The 22,608-nt window shown below is 38.9% G+C and overlaps 1 protein-coding gene across 13 annotated transcripts in view; it reads left to right on the top strand.

The window, feature by feature from the left end:
* limch1b (LIM and calponin homology domains 1b) overlaps positions 1-22,608 on the top strand; it is a 235,788-nt gene that overhangs the window by 179,832 nt on the left and 33,348 nt on the right. For 10 of the 13 annotated variants that reach the window (XR_006156392.1, XR_006156391.1, XM_042737757.1 and 7 more), the window contains 8 exons: positions 5-404; positions 2,663-2,902; positions 8,829-8,907; positions 9,045-9,121; positions 9,253-9,337; positions 12,320-12,342; positions 13,128-13,241; positions 20,705-20,797. Coding sequence is in view for 11 of the 13 variants with exons in the window: in XM_042737757.1 (XP_042593691.1) it covers positions 5-404; positions 2,663-2,902; positions 8,829-8,907; positions 9,045-9,121; positions 9,253-9,337; positions 12,320-12,342; positions 13,128-13,241; positions 20,705-20,797 (1,111 nt within the window). In the remaining 2 variants the exon portion in view is untranslated. The remainder of the gene's footprint in view (positions 1-4; positions 405-2,662; positions 2,903-8,828; positions 8,908-9,044; positions 9,122-9,252; positions 9,338-12,319; positions 12,343-13,127; positions 13,242-20,704; positions 20,798-22,608) is intronic. The other 3 variants (XM_042737758.1, XM_042737759.1, XM_042737761.1) reach the window with 3 other exon arrangements.

Here is a 22,608-nt window from a genome sequence, read left to right as displayed (position 1 = left end):
CTAGGGAGCGTCGTGAACAGGAGCTGCATGAAGCATACTGGAATGCCCGCACACCAGAGGAAGCAGCTTCTGTGCTGCAGCGTTATGCCCAGCGTTTTACCATCAGTGAGGCAGTTATTGAGCGCCTCAAACTTCCCAAGCTACTGGAGAGGAGCGTATCAGCTGACCCCACTCGTCACTCCTCCCTCCCAGTCTCCCCAGACATCCTCTTTTCTTTGAGTGCTTCCTCAAACCCACTGCAGTACCTAAGGCAGCAGTCACTTCCCTTGGTCAAATTTACATCCACGGTCGAAGCACGGGTGACAGGATACAGCACAGAGCATGAATTTGTGGGAGATGTGACAGTGCCCTCGCTGCGTCCGAAACCTTACAGCAGTGCTGCTGCTGAAATGAGAACAGCTAAGGTTCAACCAGCTCAGCATTTCTCTTTGCAGAGTTTACTTTTTAAGAGGTTTTATAACTGATAGAAATTCTATAGCTTAGGGATAAAAACTGATTTTTTATTATTTATTTTTTTATTCAAGTAAAAGTGCAAGTAAAAATCTAATTCTCTCGAGCTAGCCACATTAATTTTGTAGTTTTAAAATCTCAAACTGCTTTTATGTCAGTAAGTGCCCCATTTATATTCCCTTTAAGAGAAATCTAAGTTTATATTTAAATTGTACATTACTAGGAGCTCCATTTTGCCTTTGGAGCTGTTAAAGAGCAGCTTCTGAGCAATGTAACATTGGTTGCCGAAGCAACAATTAGCTGTGCTAATATGCTGGATAATTTAGTGCTGTAGGAATATTCTTGATTCATCTAAGAGAAGTGTAGTGTTTTCAGAAACCATCCACAGTAGCAGATGTTGCCCTCTGGTGGCTGGAATGAGTTAAAGTGGGCATATGCTGAATGGGTGCTAGTGTTCAGTAGGTATGTGTGTCTTTGTGAATGGGTTCTTTCTATGTGAAGTGCTCCATACAAGGACAAAAACACTCACAGAGAGCAAATCAGCTGAAACACACACACACACACACACACACACACACACACACACACACACACACACACACACACACACACACACATTTTTGTTTTTCTGTCATGGTAGAGGCTTTTCATTGACTTACATTTACACTTACATTTATTCATTTAGCAGACGCTTTTATCCAAAGCGACTTACAAATGAGGAGAACAATAGAAGCAATCAGACCAACAAGAGAGCAACAGTATACAAGTGCTGTGACAAGACTCAGTCTAGCACAGTACACATAGCTTTTTATTTATTTATATATAGAATAGAATAGAATAGAATAGAATAGAATAGAATAGAATAGTAAAGTGCTAGTATGAGTAGGACTTATTAGTTGGACTTTTATATATTGAGCTAATGATCGCATAAACATATTCCCTTACCCCTAATAACCCCTACCTCTTTACAGTTTTACATGGTCTTTAACACATTATTTAGTATGTGTACTAAGCAGATTTATTATTGGAGCTGTTGACTGAAAGTTTGACTTCAATGCTAATTTAATTTATATAAAGGACTACACTACAAAAAAAAAAAAAAAAGCAGTAGATTTGTTTTTTTTTTTTGTTTGTTTTTTCAGTACACATCTATAAAATAGGCTGCAATTTTTGGGGAGCTAAATTCTACATGAGGACTTACTAGGACATAACATTAAGACTTTTAGAGAATATATATTTTTAGAATATATATTCTTTTAGAGAATATAAGGTTTTAGAGAATATATTTTTATGAAGTTACACTTTTCATAATGTTTTTGTATATATCAAGTATAAATATAGAAAAATAAAAAGGTGCTCATGCTTAAAACAAGAAAAAATGGCAACATGTATAAAAAAATATTTAAAGTATATTCTCTGGAAACAAATCTGCACAGTAATTTTATGTTATACTAGCTCATATGCTGATCGTCTTTGACTTAAAATGCAGCTTTAGTACACCTAGCAGTGTGGATGTAACATCACGCCAAAGTCTCAAAGCAACTTTACTGCATTAAATAGGAAAAATAGTGTGTAATAATGCAAAATAGTAAACACTCAGTTTTCAGTTAAAGTCAGTTTATTATTGATTCAGTCATCGTCCAGCTCTGTTCAGTTCAAATAGTATCTGTGCATTCACATTTATAATATCACTGGAAATTAAGTGTCCCCAACTAAGCAAGCCAGAGGCGACAGCAGCAAGGAACCAAATCTCTATTGTAGACAGAAATGGAGAAAAAAAAAACTTGGGAGAAATCAGGCTCAGTCCAGTTCTCCTCTGTAGAAATGCATTATATGCAGTCATCCTTAATTTATTTATTTAAAGTAAGTGCCTGAAAATATAGACAACATCAAGATTGAGTGAGTAGAATTAGCTTGGTCATGTGCTTTCAACATAGTAGTCATCAGTTGATCCAATTCAGTCATCAGGTGATCCGTAAAATAAATTAGGCTACTGATATGACTAGAGTTACCAATTCATGTTGGTGAATATGATTTAAAATGAAAGTACTACTTATATTGTTCTATGTAAAATTATAAAATGTATCTTTTATTATCATATACAGCTTTGCATCTCAATGTTTACAAGCATATGAGACCAAAAAAAAAAACTGATTAAGAAAATAAGGAGAATAAATGTCCACTCTGAATGTTGAATCTCTCTCTCACTCAGGTGGATGAAATAATGCGACTGAATGGAGAAAGGGAGAATGTCGGCCATAGCAATAAGGGAGGACCACAGAAAAACAAAGAGGCAGAAGATGATTCTTTGAAGTTCTTCCCATCTTCTTACCAGCACACAGACTCAGACATCACAGATATGTCAGATGTGTCGGGGGTCCAGCCCACGGACCACACACTCTCATCCATGTGCACACAAGAGTGCTGCGAGAAAGACACAGATACCACAGAGGTAAGTATGTGGTGTGACTCATACAAGCAAAAGAATGTGAAAAAAGAATCCAGCACTACTTACTGTATGATGAAGGGAACTTTAATAATTTAATAATTTTAATAATTTGTATTCCCTTCATCATGAGTACAAACTCGATTCCAAAAAAGTTGGGACACTGTACAAATTGTGAGTAAAAAAGGAATGGAATAATTTACAAATCTCATAAACTTATATTTTATTCACAATAGAATATAGATAACATATCAAATGTTGAAAGTGAGACATTTTGAAATGTCATCCCAAATATTGGCTCATTTTGGATTTCATGAGAGCTACACATTCCAAAAAAGTTGGGACAGGTAGCAATAAGAGGCCGGAAAAGTTAAATGTACATATAAGGAACAGCTGGAGGACAAATTTGCAACGTATTAGGTCAATTGGCAACATGATTGGGTATAAAAAGAGCCTCTCAGAGTGGCAGTGTCTCTCAGAAGTCAAGATGGGCAGAGGATCACCAATTCCCCCAAAGCTGTGGCAAAAAATTGTGGAGCAATATCAGAAAGGAGTTTCTCCTTAGACGGCACTGCATCACATACAGGAATGCTACTGTAATAGAAATCACAACATGGGCTCAGAAATACTTCCAGAAAACATTGTCGGTGAACACAATCCACCGTGCCATTCACCGTTGCCGGCTAAAACTCTATAGGTAAAAAATGAAGCCATATCTAAACATGATCCAGAAGCGCAGGCGCTTCTCTGGGCCAAGGCTCATTTAAAATGGACTGTGGCAAAGTGGAAAACTGTTCTGTGGTCAGACGAATCAAAATTTGAAGTTCTTTTTGGAAAACTGGGATGCCATGTCATCCGGACTAAAGAGGACAAGGACAACCCAAGTTGTTATCAGCGCTCAGTTCAGAAGCCTGCATCTCTGATGGTATGGGGTTGCATGAGTGCGTGTGGCATGGGCAGCTTACACATCTGAAAAGGCACCATCAATGCTGAAAGGTATATCCAATTTCTACAACAACATATGCTCCCATCCAGACGTCGTCTCTTTCAGGGAAGACCTTGCATTTTCCAACATGACAATGCCAGACCACATACTGCATCAATTTCAACATCATGGCTGCGTAGAAGAAGGATCCGGGTACTGAAATGGCCAGCCTGCAGTCCAGATCTTTCACCCATAGAAAACATTTGGCGCATTAAAAAGAGGAAGATGCGACAAAGAAGATCTAAGACAGTTGAGTCAAGTCAAGTCATCTTTATTTATATAGCGCTTTAAACAAAAAAGATTGCGTCAAAGCAACTGAACAATTTTAATTAGGAAAGCAGTGTGTCAATAATGCAAAATGACAGTTAAAGGCAGTTCATCATTGAATTCAGTGATGTCATCATGCAGCTCAGTTCAGTTTAAATAGTATCTGTGTAATAATTTGCAATCAAGTCAATGATATCGCTGTAAATGAAGTGTCCCCAACTAAGCAAGCCAGAGGCGACAGCGGCAAGGAACCAAAACTCCATCGGTGACAGAATGGAGAAACAAACCTTGGGAGAAACTAGGCTCAGTCAGGGGGCCAGTTCTCCTCTGGCCAGACGAAACCAGCAGTTCAATTCCAGGCTGCAGCAAAGTCAGATAGTGCAGAAGAATCATCTGTTTCCTGTGGTCTTGTCCCGGTGGTCATCTGATACAAGGTCTTTACAGGGGATCTGTCTCTGGGGTTCTAGTTGTCCTGGTCTACGCTGTCTTTCAGGGCTGTAGAGGTCCTTTCTAGGTGCTGATCCACCATCTGGGCTGGATACATACTGGATCCGGGTGACTGCAGTGACCCTCTGACTTGGATACAGACTGGATCTGGTGGCTACGGTGACCTCGGAATAAGAGAGAAACAGACTAATATGAGCGTAGATGCCATTCTTCTAATGATGTAGCAAGTACATCGGGTGTTATGTGAAGTGTTCCCGGTTGTGGTTTACCTAATTAATTCAGCCTAAAAATCCTTTAACGGATTTGGATATTAGAAGTGTATTAGTATGTTATGTGTAAGCCAGGTTAAAGAGATGGGTCTTTTATCTAGATTTAAACTCCAAGAGTGTGTCTGCCTCCCGAACAATGTTAGGTAGGTTATTCCAGAGTTTGGGTGCTAAAGAGGAGAAGGATCTGCCGCCCGCAGTTGACTTTGATATTCTAGGTATTATCAAATTGCCAGAGTTTTGAGAACACAGCAGACGTGGAGGACTATAATGTAACAAGAGCTTGTTCAAATACTGAGGTGCTAAACCATTCAGGGCTTTATAAGTAATAAGCAAGATTTTAAAATCTATACAGTGTTTGATAGGGAGCCAGTGCAGTGTTGACAGGACCGGGCTAATATGATCATACTTCCTGGTTCTAGTAAGAACTCTAGCTGCTGCATTTTGGACTAACTGGAGTTTGTTTACTAAGCGTGCAAAACAACCACCCAATAGAGCATTACAATAGTCTAACCTTGAGGTCATAAACGCATGGATTAACATTTCTGCATTTGACATTGAGAGCATAGGCCATAATTTAGATATATTTTTGAGATGGAAAAATGCAGTTATACAAATGCAAGAAAGGTGGCTTTCTAAGGAAAGGTTGCTATCAAATAGCACACCTAGGTTCCTAACTGATGTAGCGTATGAGGCCTGAACCAGACAAATTAAAGATTCGATCGTGAGCATGGTTGAAACATGAGCCGAATTCCACAGAAAGGCAGGATGTTGTAAATCAACTCCTAGCACCACAGTCTGAAGCAAGATAACTAACCAACTCTTTCACAGAACAGCTTTCAACATTAACACCATTAGAACAATTATTGACAATTTCAATTCGAGGAAGAGATTGTCTAATTTGGGGCAAGTAATCAAAGAGATGGACAGTCTGACCCTCACATGTAAAGCCATGAGAGTAAACAAGATCGTTGGATTGACTTCCCCCCCACCTAGCAGAACCAGACTGAAATTCCTAAGGAGACCTGTTAACCCTCTGGTCTTCACAGGAGATATCCTTACTCCCCAGAATGGCACAGAGAATGCCTTCCAATGCATATATGCACCAAAATGAACTCAAAAAAAGACTTCTAAATGGATATCATTCCATTGCTTAACTCCATATCATACATGTAACCAACACATTTGATTATAATGTTTCTAATCACTTATTGTGTATGTCTTTTTAAATAAAACTCTTGAATAGCATAAGGGATCATATTCATGTTTAGTATGTGTGTGTTCGAATCTTCTTGCTTGAAAACGTTTCTGACCATCAGTTATTTGTCAAATGTATCATATTCTTGTTATAGGAATCATGTCCAAATTATACCCTGCAAGAGCGGGAAAATTCGGACCACGTGCTTGATAAGATAACATATGATTTATGAATGGGTCGGACAAACAATGCAACACTCCGAGAAAAGACAATATCTAATTGGTCAAGACAACATTTGAGGTGTGGCCAAAATGCCAGTTTAAATACTCAGGACACCATCAAATTTTGCTTTTAGCTTTTAGCTTGCGTTTTAGCTTTTGCTATCAGTCATGCCGGCTTTTAGCCTGCTTTTTAGCTGCTGCTTTTAGTCATGCTTTGTCATCACTTTTAGCGTTCTTCGAGCACCGTTCCAGCGTGCTTCGGCCTGCACGCCTGCTGCTACTTAGCCACGATGAGAGAAGAAACACCACCTAGTCTCGTCAAACTTTACTTCTGTTCTTTTACTTTAGTTTCTTTTCTTTTCCGTTTGAGAGTTTCGTGTTCTGAGTTAAGTTTTGTAACACCGTGTCTCCGAGTCTGACCTCGAGTGCCCGTCTGAAACTTCACCCAGCCCACAACTCTGCATCGTCAGCCAACGCCCAACCACGGGCTTCCCAAGACGTCACTTCAACGACTACTGAACTTTCAGCCAATCAGCAACCTCGGGAAACCCCCTTTTTAGCGACAACAAAGGGAACCCCGTTACACAGGCATCACAAGTAACGTACCTCCAGACTCTGATCTGTACTGGTGTTATCTAATATAATTTTAACCTCATTGAGGAACTCAATGCGAGGGTTAATTAAGTGATTGATGGTTGTTCATGTCTATGCAATTTCACGTATTGCTGTAAACTTGGGATTTCACATTTTTATTCTCTTAAACTCCTTCTTTCCTAACGTTCTATCTTCCGGCAACTTGTGTGAATGTGTGAGTGCATGTGCTTATGTGTTAGATTAGTTTATATGTCTTTGATTTATCTAATAAAGCCTTATTCATATTGAAAAGAGAAGTATCTTGTGTTTTGTGCTTACAAGTTAATGTCTTGAAACTGCCGATCTTGTTAGCTGTGCTAATTAATAGTGTTTTCACTATACTTTGGATATTAATATCCAGCACAGATTTGATGTTATACGGCTAGTTCAATGAATCGCTGGCCTTTTCATTGATCAGCCGTGAAACAGTGATTCTGTTCAAATTCCCTTTAAAATCTTAAATGATTCCCTTTGAGCTAAATTGACCTGTTTCCCTTACACTGATGACGAAGAATTGACAGAGCAGCCATCAAGTCTTAGACAGCGTTCTAGGTTATTACATGCAGAGTTTTTTGGCCCTATAATTAACACCTCTGTTTTTTCAGAATTTAGCAGAAACAAATTACTCGTCATCCAGTTTTTTATATCGACTATGCATTCCATTATTTATTCAAATTGGTATGTTTCGCCAGGCCGTGAAGAAATATAGAGCTGAGTATCATAAGCATAACAGTGAAAGCTAACACCGTGTTTCCTGTTGATATTTCCCAAGGGTAACATGTAAAGCGTGAAGAGTAATGGCCCTAGTACTGAGCCTTGCGGTACTCCATACTGCACTTGTGAACGATATGATACATCTTCATTCACTGCTACGAATTGATGACGGTCATATAAGTACGATTTAAACCATGCTAATGCACTTTCATTAATGCCAACAAAGTGTTCTAGTCTATGCAAAAGAATAGTGTGGTCAATTAGTGTCGAACGCAGCACTAAGATCCAATAGCACTAATAGAGTGATACAACCACGATCAGATGATAAGAGCAGGTCATTTGTAACTCTAAGGATAGCAGTCTCAGTACTATGATACGGTCTAAATCCTGACTGGAAATCCTCACAGATGCCATTTTTCTCTAAGAAGGAATATAATTGTGAGGATACTACCTTTTCTAGTATCTTGGACAGAAAAGGGAGATTCGAGATCGGTCTATATAATTAACTAGTTATTTGGGGTCAAGTTGTGGTTTTTTGATGAGAGGCTTAATAACAGCCAGTTTGAAAGTTTATACAATTCTTCCTCTCCTATAGTAGAGAATGAGTGGAACTGTTCCTCAGGGGATCTATAGTGCACTGTCTGATGTGTGATGTGTCTGATGTGATGTTGAGCAACTAGAAGCCTGTATTAGACATGAATGGGACAACATTCCTATTCCTAAACTTGAGCAACTTGTCTCCTCAGTCCCCAGACGTTTGCAGACTGTTATAAAAAGAAGAGGGGATGCCACAGAGTGGTAAACATGGCCTTGTCCCAACCTTTTTGAGATGTGTTGATGCCATGAAATTTAAAATCAACTTATTTTTCCCTTAAAATGATACATTGTCTCAGTTTAAACATTTGATATGTCATCTATGTTGTATTCTGAATAAAATATTGAAATTTGAAACTTCCACATCATTGCATTCTGTTTTTATTCACAATTTGTACAGTGTCCCAACTTTTTTGGAATCAGGTTTGTAGTTATGGATTCTTTTTTCACATTTTTGTACATAGTTTTTTCCAAGCACCTTGTGAAGAGGTAAAGTTGTTCAGGTGTCTCACCAATCCATACAAGCAAAAGAATGGAGATTTTATACTCAATATACTGTAGCAGTTGAGTGGATTCTCATCATTCAAGAAGTCTGTCTGTTGCACAGGTTGAAGGTGGGACAGTCCCACAGGTTGGTGATGTCACTATATCCCCAGAAGTGTTGGAGCTAAAAGCTGAAAAGATAGGTTGGTTAGCTTTTATTTGATAAATGTCCCAGCTCATTATACAAAAGAAAAAAAATTCTTCATATTGTTGTTTAAATTCTAAAAAAAAAAAAAAAAAAAAAAAAAAAGCTTTGGAAATGGCTCATGTTCCTGTGTAGATCAAGAGCAGACAGATGAGACATATATAAGTGACTCTCAACAGGACATGATTCAGTTTGACAACTCTGCTGTGCAGGTTAGTCTATAGGGTTCTGTATTGTATTTGTGCTTATATAAAAACACAGGCAAAATACTATATACAAATATAATGATTATTAAAAGAATTATTTGACTATGATTTTTTTTTTTTTTTTTTTTTGGTTGTAGGTATATAAACTAGCAACTGAGACCCCACAGAAATCAACAAATCAATCAGAACCATCCAACCTAGAATCATACAGAACCAAACCAGGTGAGTGGTATTCAAAATGAGTTTTAACCAGCAGTGACCATGACACTAACATCTTGGTGTTCACTTCTCCCATCAGATATATACACTTTAAACCCACTGAATTGGTCCACAGGTTTATCAGTATGGAGACAGATTAATCTCAAATATAATTCACGCAAAAAACACGATTCACACATGCGTAAACAATTTCACATGCATGAAACCTAATCCACGTACACACAAAAAAAATTCACGTGCGTGAAAAAAATATATATATATTCACAAAAAGCAATTCACATGCGCAAAATAAAATTATATATTCATAAAATACATTTCACAAATGCAAAACACAATTTGTAGATATACAACTGTGCACAAAAAACCTTTGAATGTTTAAAATGTACGAGTGTCTGAATGTACAAATCGTCATTTACTACGAATCCACTCGGATTTGTGTGTGTGTGTTTTTGAGACTTTCCTGGCAGGGCTCTCTTCCTACGTGGGTCTGTCGTACTCTTTAGCCAATCAGATGCGAGCTTACCATTCAACCAATCATATCATAAGCCACTGAGAGAGCATTAGAAGCACGCAGGCAATCGGGGAGACGTCAAGAGAGAAGCCCATAGAAGCCCTGGCGTTACATTTTAAAATACTATACAAAATAATTAATCAGAATACTTACTCCTGCTCACTCACGCCAAAGAACTCCCCGCTCAAGCTCGCAGTCTCTGCAAGATTAATGATGGCAGTTTGCACGCACAGCTACTAGAAGATTTACATCTGTCAGACAGGTTGCTGACATCATCAAGCTTAGTTTGAGTCTGCGCGACAGAAACGGAATTTCTAAAAATCGCTAAAAATGGGCTTCACTTGTCTCAATTGAGTTCCAATTGGGTCGCTGTGTCCATTTCTTTTACTGTCTATGGGATTACTGATGTAAAGGCTTAATTTCCGTTCTAATTAATCCATATTGCGCAAAAGGTGCGCAGAATTGTGCTCCTTGAATGCACTCTCGGTGGCTTATGATATGATTGGTTGAATGGTTAAGCTCGCATCTGATTGGCTAAAGAGTACGACAGACCCACGTGGGAAGAGAGCTCTGCCAGGAAAGTCTCAAAAACACACACACAAATCCGAGTGGATTCGTAGTAAATGACGATTTGTACATTCAGGCACTCGTACATTTTAAACGTTCAAAGGTTTTTGTGCACAGTTGTATATCTACGAATTGTGTTTTGCATTTGTGAAATGTATTTTATGAATATATAATTTTATTCTGCGCATGTGAATTGCTTTTTGTGAATATATATTTTTTTTCACGCACGTGAATTTTTTTTGTGTGTACGTGAATTAGGTTTCATGCATGTGAAATTGTCTACGCATGTGTGAATCGTGTTTTTTGCGTGAATTATATTTGAGACTAATCTGTCTCCATATATCAGGGCCTGGATCTTTTTTTTCATTCTAAATATTTGATTTACATTTGACACTTTTTATTCCTTTATATATAGATCCTATAGAATATATATATATATATATATATATATATACATATATATATATATATATATATATATATATATATATATATATATATATATATATATATACATATATATATATATATATATACACACACACACACACACACACACACACCCACCGGCCACTTTATTAGGTACACCAATTCAGTTGTTTGGTAACACAAATTGCTAATCAGCCAATCACATGGCAGCAACTCAATGGATTTAGGCATCTAGATGTGGTGAAAACAACTTGCTGAAGTTCAAACTGAGCATCAGAATGGGGAAGAAAGGGGATTTAAATGACTTTGAATGTGGAATGGTTGTTGGTGCCAGACGGGCTGGTCTGAGTATTTCAAAAACTGCTGATCTACTGGGATTTCCACACACAACCATGTCTAGGGTTTACAGAGAATGGTCCGAAAAAGAGAAAACATCCAGTGAGTGGCAGTTGTGTGGATGAAAATGCTTTGTTGATGTCAGAGGTCAGAGGAGAATGGGCAGACTGGTTATAAATGATAGAAAGGCAACAGTAACTCAAATAACCACTCGTTACAACCAAGGTATGCAGAATACCATCTCTGAATGTACAACACGTCGAACCCTGAAGCAGATGGGCTACAGCAACAGAAGACCACACCGGGTGCCGCTCCTGTCAGCTAAGAACAGGAAACGGAGGCTACAATTTGCACTGGCTCACCAAAATTGGACAATAGAAGATTGGAAAAACGTTGCCTGGTCTGATGAATCTCAATTTCTGCTGCAACATTTAGATGGTAGGGTCAGAATTTGGTGTAAAGAACGTGAAAGCATGGATCCATCCTGCCTTGTCTCAACGATTCAGGCTGCTGGTGGTGGTGTAATGGTGTGGGGGATATTTTCTTGGCACACTTTGGGCCCCTTAGTGCCATTGAGCATTGTTTAAACGCCACAGCCTACCTGAGTATTGTTGCTGACCATGTCCATCCCTTAATGACTACAGTGTTCCGGTCTTCTGATGGCTACTTCCAGCAGGATAATGCACCATGTCACAAAGCTCAAATCATCTCAGACTGGTTTCTTGAACATGACAATTAGTTCACTTTACTCAAATGGCCTCCACAGTCACCAGATCTCAATCCAATAGAGCACCTTTGGGATGTGGTGGAATGGGAGATTCACATCATGGATGTGCAGCTGACAAATCTGCAGCAACTGCGTGATGCTATCATGTCAATATGGACCAAAATCTCTGAGGAATGTTTCCAACACCTTGTTGAATCTATGCCATGAAGAATTAAGGCAGTTCTGAATGCAAAATGTGGGTCCAACCTGGTACTAGCAAGGTGTACCTAATAAAGTGGCCACTGAGTGTATACATGCTTACATACATACACACACGCTCACACACTTATACTACAGTATATACCATATTAATAAATTGAATAATTGATGAAATTCATGAGTGCATGTTTTAAAAATGGCATGTTTAATTTTCCAGATTTGGCTGAAAAAAATGGAAATGTAAGTAATTAAATCTGTTCATCTCTATTCACTCTTCATTCTTGAGGCTTTTTTTTTTGTTTTTTTTTTATGGGGGGTTCTCATCTGGTATTTTGTATTATTTTTCTACAAAGAGATTCTTTTGAATTACCACTATTAAAGTAATTGTACAAATCTTCCTGAATCATATGCTGGATTTTTTTTATGCTAAATGGTTTAAAACAGTAATGGTCAGTACAGGTCTGACTTGACAAACCACCATTGAAATACTGCACTAACCATAATCCTGAAACAAGATCCAGTCAGAGTCACTGTTACCATGGAAACAGGAACTGGAATGGTGAGTTTTTGATCGCAAGGATTAGTTAATATGTTATATTGAAGCATTTTCGTCATTTTCAGTGGCTCATGGGAGTTGTTTATTCATTCCTCATAATATATTCACCTTTTTAAACTATTTTAAATAGGCAACCACCCACAGCTTTTGCACACACAAGCCCCACTTACATGTTTGGATAATATAAGCACAATATCTGTTGTCAGAATTAAACAAAATTAAACTTATTAAATAAATAAGAAAAATAAAAACAGAATATTCTATACCAGATGGTAAAGCAGCAGAAATTCCCCATTTTTTTCTTGTCTTTTCACATTCATCTTCTCCAGTAGAACAGGTAATAACAACTACTTCAGGGTTATAGATCAACTGTCTCTCTGTCCACTCCCCTCCTCATTGGTGTTGTCTGGTGCATCCTCGTATGCCACTTTTGCGTGTCGGTGCATAATATTGCGGATGGTATGGTTAGGTCCCTCCCCCAGTGCTGAATCTGGTGAAGCGGGGTGAACACTTTTCTTGGGACCCTGAGGAAGAGCGCAAGCGTCAGGAGAGGTGGCGGCAAGAGCAGGAACGCAAGCTTCAGGTACAATGGCTTGAATAACCAGAACCCACTTGAGCCAGCACTGAGAATCGGGCAAGCTTCAAGTGCAAACCTGAGCATGCTTAAGCTTCATATATCAACCAGACTGTAGATTAACCAGGCATTTTAGCATATTATGCAAGTTGCTTAAGCATTTAAGAAATAATTCACCTGAAATTGAAAATTCTGTCATTAGAATGGCCAGGCTGCTTTTTTCAATGCAATGAAAGTGGATAAGAGTGAGTAAATGATTACAGAATTAAATTTTTTTGGCTGAACTATCCCTTTATGTTCCATGATTAAGTTTTCCATTTCCTTAAAATTGACTAGATATTATCAGAAGACCTGCTGACTCTCAGTAGAACTCAAATCAGAATTATTTGATAAGAAGAGAGGATGCATGTTTTAGCTGTTATAACCCACACTTGGCTGTTGCCTGTTTTTCAACCTTGCACAACTAGACCAAAGCTAATCTGCTTCAATATACAGTGACTCCAAAAAGTATTTGGGCACTTAAATGGATAGTTCACCCAAAAATGAAAATTCTGTAATCATTATCTCTCAAATTTTTGGTCTCATAACCAAACCTTTTTGTTTTCTTGTTTTATTTTGAAGAACGCTGGAGTTCAAACAACATTGAACCCTACTAAATTTAATGAATTAAATAGACTAAATCCAGAAGAACTGTGGCAACATCTACAAAACACTTTCTACAGGTGTATTTAAATTCAAAAATTCTCTCTCTCTCTCTCTCTCTCTCTCTCGTATATATATATATATATATATATATATATATATATATATATATATATATATACACACACTGTTAACACTACTGTGCAAAAGTCTTAGACCATTAGTATTTTTCCTTTGCTGTAGTGTGTCAGTAGGAAATATCAGTTTACATTTCCAAACATTCCTTTTGTTGTTAATTGTAATAATCCAGTGAGATTTTTGTATCTCATCATCATCCAGTCTGTCTGGAATTACATGAAGAAACAGAAAAAAAACTGAAATACACTAAATCCAGAAAAACTGTGACAACATCTTCAGGACACTTGAAGAAACCTTCCTACAAAGCTGAAATACCGTGAAAAGTTTTAGGCACTTGTTTATTAAAACAATAATGTTTCACAATATTACAAACTCACAAAGCAAAAATAATAAATACTGCTAATAAAAACATTTCAAAAAGCAAAAAAAAATAATAATAATAAAATCAACTAAGTGACTTTTTTTTTATATATATATATATTTTGGACCATAAATTACCATTTCAAAGGAGAAAGCTTCACCAATTTCAAAAAACCATTGAGATAAAAGTGAAAACAATTCAGAAGAATCAGTGTGCACCACGTATCTGTTTGTGGCTATCGCCCCATGTACAATCCCCCACTGAAGGTTGCCTGTTATTTTATCAATTGGGCGTTTGTATAAGGACTGCTAGCAGCCTCTAGGGGAAAAAAAACAGTTCCAAAAAATTCTGTCCATTTTGTTGAAGGAAGTCCACTCAAAAGATTAGCATTATATGCTTTTACAAAGGAAATAAAGATTGCTGTTTTCCCTACTTCCTCAAAAACTCCAAGCTGAAGGGTTTTAAAGCAATAGTTACATTAAGAGAGGGGAAAACATAAGGAATCTACTTTCTCCATTGATTAATTGCTACTGAGTCATTTGTCAAAGTCTTATAATCCACATGCAAAGACTTAAATTTTCAGTAGTAGCTTGTTTCAGCAGCCGCAAGGATCTCACCCCAGTCCTTTTTTTCTCAATTCCTCTGTGATTGTATTCAAAATATGTCCCAGTTTTGTGCATCCAGCAGCAGTTAAACATGCACGCAGACTGAGACCAGACATAAGTATTGAAGGTAGAAAATCATCAAGATAAATTGGCTCTTCAAAAAGCCATAATCTAGCATGTGTATCTGATGAACGTGAAATGGTAAACACTTTCCATGCCTCCAGAACTGACTTATAGAAAGATGTAAGATTCACACAATCATCATACTGGAGCTCCATTAAGAACAAATGTTTGTTCAATCCCATAATTCTGACCCGCCTGGGAAGAGCAGAAGCTGTCTTTAGCCATGATAAATCCATGTGATACATCCTGGATCTGATGTCTAGCAATCCTTGAAGGTATAAAGCAGCAGCACGAATCCAGTGTTGTCCAGACCAAAAAAAAAAGTCACAAGTTTTCTCTTTAATTTCCTCAATAAGTCCAGCAGGTGGATGTAACACAGTTATTTTATGCCACATAGTAGAAGCGACCAAATTATTGGTCACTAAAATCCTTCCCCTATAGGACAACTTGCTGCACATTTTCTCCACTATACCCGCCCAGTTTAGTTTTTAAAAATCATTCAACCCGAAAAAACTCCCAACAATTTAAGTCCCTCCTTACCCCACTTAAGGTCCCCAGGTACCTTTGGGAGACTCTCAAACTCCCCTTTACCAGCCCAAAAAGCTTCGCTTTTAAGCCCAGTTCACTTTAGCTTTCTCATAAAGACCGAGTACCTCAGATAAACACTTAATATCTTGAGTGTGATTTATAAAAATGTAAAAAAAAAAAAATGACTAACGTGACCTCAGCTCCCTGAGATACGGAAATGAGTACTGCGTCTTGCTAAGATGCTATGGGAAAAAGTCTTTTTTCTCCTGAACTGAAGACTATTTTCAGTCACGCAGTGAAAGTGCACAGCCATTGGTTGCAGTGTATAAAAAAAATTAACCAATGGTTCAGCAGCGGAGCGACGACTGAGTCATGCAGCTGCATAACATGGCTAGCAATGCAGTACTCATTCCCGTATCTTAGGGAACCTAGGTTGCGTTAGTAACTGAGTATGTTCCCTGTCAATACTACACTCGTACTGCATTTTGTTAAGACGCTATGGTAACACAGTACAATCACGCCATGCTATGGTAGAGGAACGACTAAGTATTGTAACTTCCATAAGCAACAATGCCCATAGAGAAGTTAACAACAACCCAAGGCTAAGACGGGCTGAGCTTCTTGAAGTTACACCCGGCTTGGTCAATCTTCGCAGAGTACTACTGACAGAGCTGACAGTTGAACTATTGCCAGAGAGCTTGAGCGATATGGTCAAGGGCACTCTGTCAGATCTGTTTGTGTAACACAGGGCATGTCTCCTCAAGTGGCCCAGCTGGCCGCCTCACAAATATCCACAATAGGACACACCGCTGGACCATGCCCAAAATGAGGCGATGGCTCTGGTAGAATGTACTCTAACGGGACATTGAAGGCCCAAGGAAGAGTATGCTAGTGAGATGGCATCAACTATCCATCTAGAGAGTCTTTGCTTCGTGACCGGATGCCCTTTGGTGCAGTTACCGAAGTTGACAAAGAGTTGTATCGACTATCTATAAAGGGCGGAATGCTCAATATAAATTCTCAGAGCTCTGACGGGGCAGAGCAGAGATAACTCTCTGTCCTCTTCAGAGGGAGGAAGCACAGAGAGCATAATGACCTGTGCTCTGAACGGAGTGGAGAGCACCTTGGGTATGTAACCGTGCCATAGTTTCAGGTGACCTTAGAGTCTTTAGTCCCGAATTCCAGGCAGGCAGGGCTAATGGAGAGTGCCTGCAGGTCCCCTATTCGTTTTACTGATGCTAGAGCCAGAACCAGAACAGCCTTCAGCAACAGAATTGACTGAATGTTGGTAGACTGTAGCGGCTCAAAAGGAGGGCCCTCAGCACAGTGGGCAGATTCCATGAAGGGACGGTTAGAGGACGAGGCGGATTTAGCCTCCTGGCACCCCTTAAGATGCAGATAACCACGCTGTTTCTGCCCTCCGATTGGCCCACAATAAGGATATTAGAGGTTGCTATAGCACATAGACTTTGAGAGTGGATGGTGAGCACCTCTTATCCAGCACCTCTTGTAGGAATGACAACACCTCTGACAAATCGGAAGTTGGAGGGTCTTTCCCGTGTTTTAGACACCAAGCGGAAAAAATAGACCACTTGAGGGCATAGAGGCATCTTGTAGACGGGGCTCTAGCCTCCGAAATTGTGTTTAAGACTCACTCGGGGAGGCTTGAAGTTTCCCATCGAACGGCCAGAGGTGTAGGGCCCATAGATCGGGCCAAGGGTGCCATATTCGCTTGAGAGAGAAGATCCTGACTCAGCGGAATGGGCCAAGGGGCTACTACCAACAGCTGAGTCAGCTATGATAGCCACACCTGGTTCATCCAGAGTGGGGCCACCAGGAGAACCTTGTGTTTTTGTTCCTTGATTCGCCTGATTACCTGTGGGATCAGGGCGATCGGGGGAAATGCATAAAGGAGGAGGTTGGGCCAAGGCGTCCTTGGTCTTTGAGTAATAAATTGGGCAGTGAGAGTTGTCTTCTGAGGCAAAAAAGGTTTGTAGCGCTGACGATGCCTCAGCCATGAGGCCCAGCATCCTCTGAAATGTTTTGAGGGGGCGAGGGATACCAATCTCGAAGGGGGTTGCCAGCCTCCATATGGCCAGAGCCCATTCTGGTGCGACTACAGTTCTCAGTTGGGCTGAGTCAAAAATTGTTCCCAGGAATGATATTTATTGGTTGGAGAACAACGCGCTCTTGGCAAAATTGACCCTGAGTCCCAGGCGCTCTAGGTGGCTGAGGAGGAGGGTCTTGTGTGATACTAGTTCTGCCTCCCACTGGGCCATCGAGGTAGTTGAGAATGCGGATTCCTATCTGTCTCAGAGGGGAGAGATCCACGTCCATGCACTTCGTAAAATGCGGGGGGCCAGAGACAGCCTGAAGGGAAGGACCGTGTATTGATAAGCCACTCCTTCGAAAGCGAATCTCAAGAATCACCTGTGACAGTGGAGGCAATCTGGATGTGAAAGTATGCATGGACTGGAGGCCACCATCCTTTTTGCCGACGAGGAAGTAGCGGCTGTGGAAGCCTGACTTGCTCTGAGCTGGGGGAACCGTTTCTACAGCTCCTATCACCAGAAAATTCATCACCTCTGAGCGCAGGATGTATGCATTTTTGCTTTAAACTGAGGTGGGAACCATGCAGCTGAATCGCAGGGTATTTGAGCGAATTGCAGTAAATAACCTTGTTTTATTATCTCCAACACCAAGTTTGGCATTTGGATGGCCTTCCAGGCCTCAGCCTGTGTGACAAGGGGTTGGATTAAATTGAGAGGCTGGTCACCGTATGGGAACCCCACACTCAGAAGAGGAAATTTGCTTGCCCTGAAAATGCTTTTAAAAAATTCTTCACTAGACTAAATGCTCTTATAGCGAGAGCAGTCAGTCCCTGTGCACGCTGCCTCAGCATGGGCGTGGCCCAGACATGTCCAATTTGAAGCTGTCTAGTGATAATAATCATTAGTGACAGTATTCTCTTTTAATCCACCTATAAAATTAAACTGCTTGTTAGAAGAGGAATTTTGATGATTTTTATGTGTAAACGCTCTGTAAGATCAAAAATGCTGCCCCACCGGAAAGAGTGGGGTCGTCTTTATTGAAGAAGGCGAGCCGGGATGTGAGGTGAGCAAAGCAGAGCGATATATTAGTTATTGCGGTCTGTCTCAGCAGCGCAGCCTCAGCGTGGGTGTGGCCCAGGCGAGAGGCGCATTCAAATACAAAGCTGACAGTGATATTGAATCTTTGGTGACAGTGTTCTGCTCCAAACTGCCCAGAAGGATTGAGCCGCTTGACAATGAGGGGCGCCGATCCTCACGCGTAAACACACTGGCAGTCACTCAATCACTCATGCCTGATCGTTCATCCCCTCGAGTACACGAGTTGCTTTAATCTGCCGAGGAGGATTAAGCTGGGAGGCAGGGTAGCCTTCCGCAAACAAACAGGGGCAGACTGCTTTCATGGTAAAAACGGTCCGTGTCTGTGAGCGCAGCCATAGTGACCTTATCAAAGCTCCCTTTACTTTCTCATTTAGGACCAGACTTAACTCTCTCTTGGTTTTTTTTTTTTTTTTTTTTTTGGGTGGGGGGGTTGTATATCATTGTACAGTACAGAATTATGTGCATCAACCATCTGCAATGCTATTGAATTAATTAGCTTTTCAAGTGATTCAGTCACATTCTTTATTTTACTACTACAGTTGGCTGAATACTGCTGACAAAAAGTTTTTATTTGAGTCTTGCCTACATCCCACCACTGTTTCAAGTTTTCAAAATAACTTTTTTCTTTTTCCAATTTTCCCAAAAGAAAACAGAATTATCACAAAAAGCAGCATCCTGGAGCAATTTAACATTAAAATAACAGTAAACCAATTTTCTAGGTACATTTAACATGGTCATTGTCATAATAATTAGATGATGATCAGAAAGACCTGCAGGACAAATGCATCATTTAATTACTCTACTATTAAAATATTTAGACACATAAAATCTATTTAGTCAGGCAGCACTAACTCTATTATTAAAAGCCTTAATCCATGTATACTGTCTATCATTAGTGTGTTTTATTTCAACACAGTCTCACTCCTAACTTGTCATATATTGACGCTTGGTCAGGACCCCTTGGCGTCGCTTTTTGAAGCACAGGGTCCTCCATAGTTTTTGGTTGTTTGTCTTAATTTAACGGTTTTCATGCATTTGTATTAAATATAAATAATTTTATATAAATGTATACTTTCATTGGAGCATGTAACCCCACCCCTAACCTAAACCTACCCACTTCTGAACAATATAAAACATGTAACAGCCAAATAAAAGTACAGTCACACAAAAAAAGCGAGATTTAGAAACTCTCACCACTTACACAGCAGCTCTCACCACCACCACCACCACTCTCACCAAATCCCAGCATGCAACACACAGAGAGAGAGAGAGAGAGAGAATTTTCTTTGTTGGTTGAACTACTCATTTTAATTCCACTGGCAATTAAAAGTAATTGAATTGCTGAAATCATTTTCAATAGTTCTAAGAAGCTAATCTTGGATGAGTTTTGAATATGTTTGCACAATTTAGCAACTAAAATTCTTAAGAAATATTTTAAGTTTATTCATCATAGGCAGCTCTAAAACACAAACCATAACAATGAACCCAGCATGATACATGGGTCCATTCTGAAGATAAAGACTCCTGCGTGTTTGTGAGTGTGTGTATGTGGGAAAGTGTTTGCTTATTTGAGAAAATAGATTTTCACAGCAGATGTAAAGTTATTTAATGGTACATCCACACAGACAATTTAATTATTTTATTTATTTATTTTTGGTTTGTTCCAAACTGTCAGAGTTTACCACTTGGAAAATATTGTGCCTTTAAAATGTTATAACTTTCAGCTGCCAAGCTTGCCTTTCTTTAATTTTATTTTTATAATTTCAAGCACCTCACCATGACTATTAAAGAGCCATTTGGAGCTGACATGTGCTAGAGCTTCTCTTAAAGGCATTTGTTAGTTTCTGACCATCGTAATTCTGATGGTATACTCCTTTATCATTCGGTCAACATTAAAATGAACGAAATGCATATGTGTGATCACAGGAGAAATATCAGCGTGAAAAGGAGAAGTTAAAGCAGGAATGGGAGCAGGCGCAGAAGGAAGTGGAAGAGGAGGAAAGGCGGTACCATGAGGAGGTAATTTTTTTTCTCTTTACTGACCTTGTATTTTCAGTTTCCCAGTGCATGGTTAGAATATTTACTACCATTCAAAATATTACTGATACCACTGACACCATTGTAAAATTTGAATGTATTTATTTTATTTTTTACTTAAACTTATTTACATAACTATTTCAATGACAGCGATGCACTCTACATTAAAATGCATTTGTGTTTGTAGTTATGTGTTTTGTGTAATTATAACCTGTAGTGACCTGACTTGAAACATGAGTTTATCATATGTTTCATATGAAATTCCAAAAACAGATTTAATTATTAAAATCTAGGACTGATTTGGTTCATATTACTAATTAAGCTGACTGTTGCAGATGACAAATGAATTAATCTCAGTATCTGGTTTGCTATTAATGCACACATAAACGATTACAATATGCATTGTATCGTGACCCTGGTGAAACAATATGTCTCTGGAGCCATAGCAGTGTCCCATGACAGTAACAAAATATAATAGTTGTAAGGGTGGGGGGCGGGGGGAGGGGGGGGTCCTTGAAAATAAATCACAAACCACAGAAGGGCTATAAAAATTATGATGCCTGTTGGGCTATTTTTGGAAGCTGTACAGTAACATTTATAGAATAATTATGAATTCTTATTTGGTTTTGAGAATCATTGGATCGACTTCTTTTTATTAGACAAAAAAATTGTGAAATACACTCAATTCATCAAGGATAACACAAATGTGGTCCTTGATGTTAGGCACAAACTCCCGGTAACAGGTACACTGGCACACAACTTGTTCCACACTTGTACCCCAGAATATTTAAAAGACTTACGACCATACATAGTTTTAAAATGACATAATATAATATCCACAAGACTAGAATTATAACAATGTTGCTCATTTAACCTAGGAAAAAGTGCATTAAAATATGAAGGTGCTCTGTTATTGATAATCTTATGTACCATTTTTAATGTAATGTGTACTAATCTACTTTCTATAGGTAACCAATCAAGATGCTTAAAAAGGGGAAACATCAACATGTGTAAAATTACTAAACACTAAAACTAACCTTATCAGTTTATTTTGAGATTTTTGTAATTCGTCCAACCAACCACGAGACAAGTCAGACATCCAAGAAATGCATGCATATTGAAAAAGACATGACACTAAACATGATGCAAGTTTATATTAGTGCTGTCATTAATCGCGATTAATCACATCCAAAATAAAAGTTTCATACACAGTACACACACATCAGTGTTTCCCATACAATGATTTATTTGTGGCGGCCTACCACAATATCAAAACAGACCGCCACAAATAGATTTTCCAAAAGGCTTTGACTTCGTTGAATAAACATGAGCACTGCACATAAAAATAAAAATAAAAAGAATAATAATAATAATAATTCAAAATCTGTATTTGTGAAGGAATCCAACTGTCTTCAGGAAATTTTGAATGTCATCTTCACTTCATCTTGCATGTAATGTCCAAAGACTATAGAATACCCAATACATGTCACTCATATAGTTTTGAATGGGGAAAAATGCAACACTCAATATGGCCACTCAATCCCAGGAAGCCCAGTCTTCTGGATGAAATAGGCAATCGCTAATCGGTAAAGTCAGAGCATCACTGCAGCTGCCATTAGAAGTCCCTGTTGCTTTAGAAACAGTCAGCGTTCTGAGACATGCTCTTAGGACTGCGCATGCGCACTGGCTGTTCTAGCCAAGTCAAGTCACCTTTATTTATATAGTGCTTTAACAATACAGATTGTGTAAAAGCACTTTACAGTATTAAATAGTAAAACAGTGTGTCAATAATG

The sequence above is a fragment of the Cyprinus carpio genome, chromosome B14 (genome assembly GCF_018340385.1).
Source record: "Cyprinus carpio isolate SPL01 chromosome B14, ASM1834038v1, whole genome shotgun sequence".
In the NCBI taxonomy this organism is placed as follows: Eukaryota; Metazoa; Chordata; class Actinopteri; order Cypriniformes; family Cyprinidae; genus Cyprinus; species Cyprinus carpio.
Note: the sequence above shows the minus strand (reverse complement) of the source record. Positions and strands in the feature narration are given on the sequence as shown.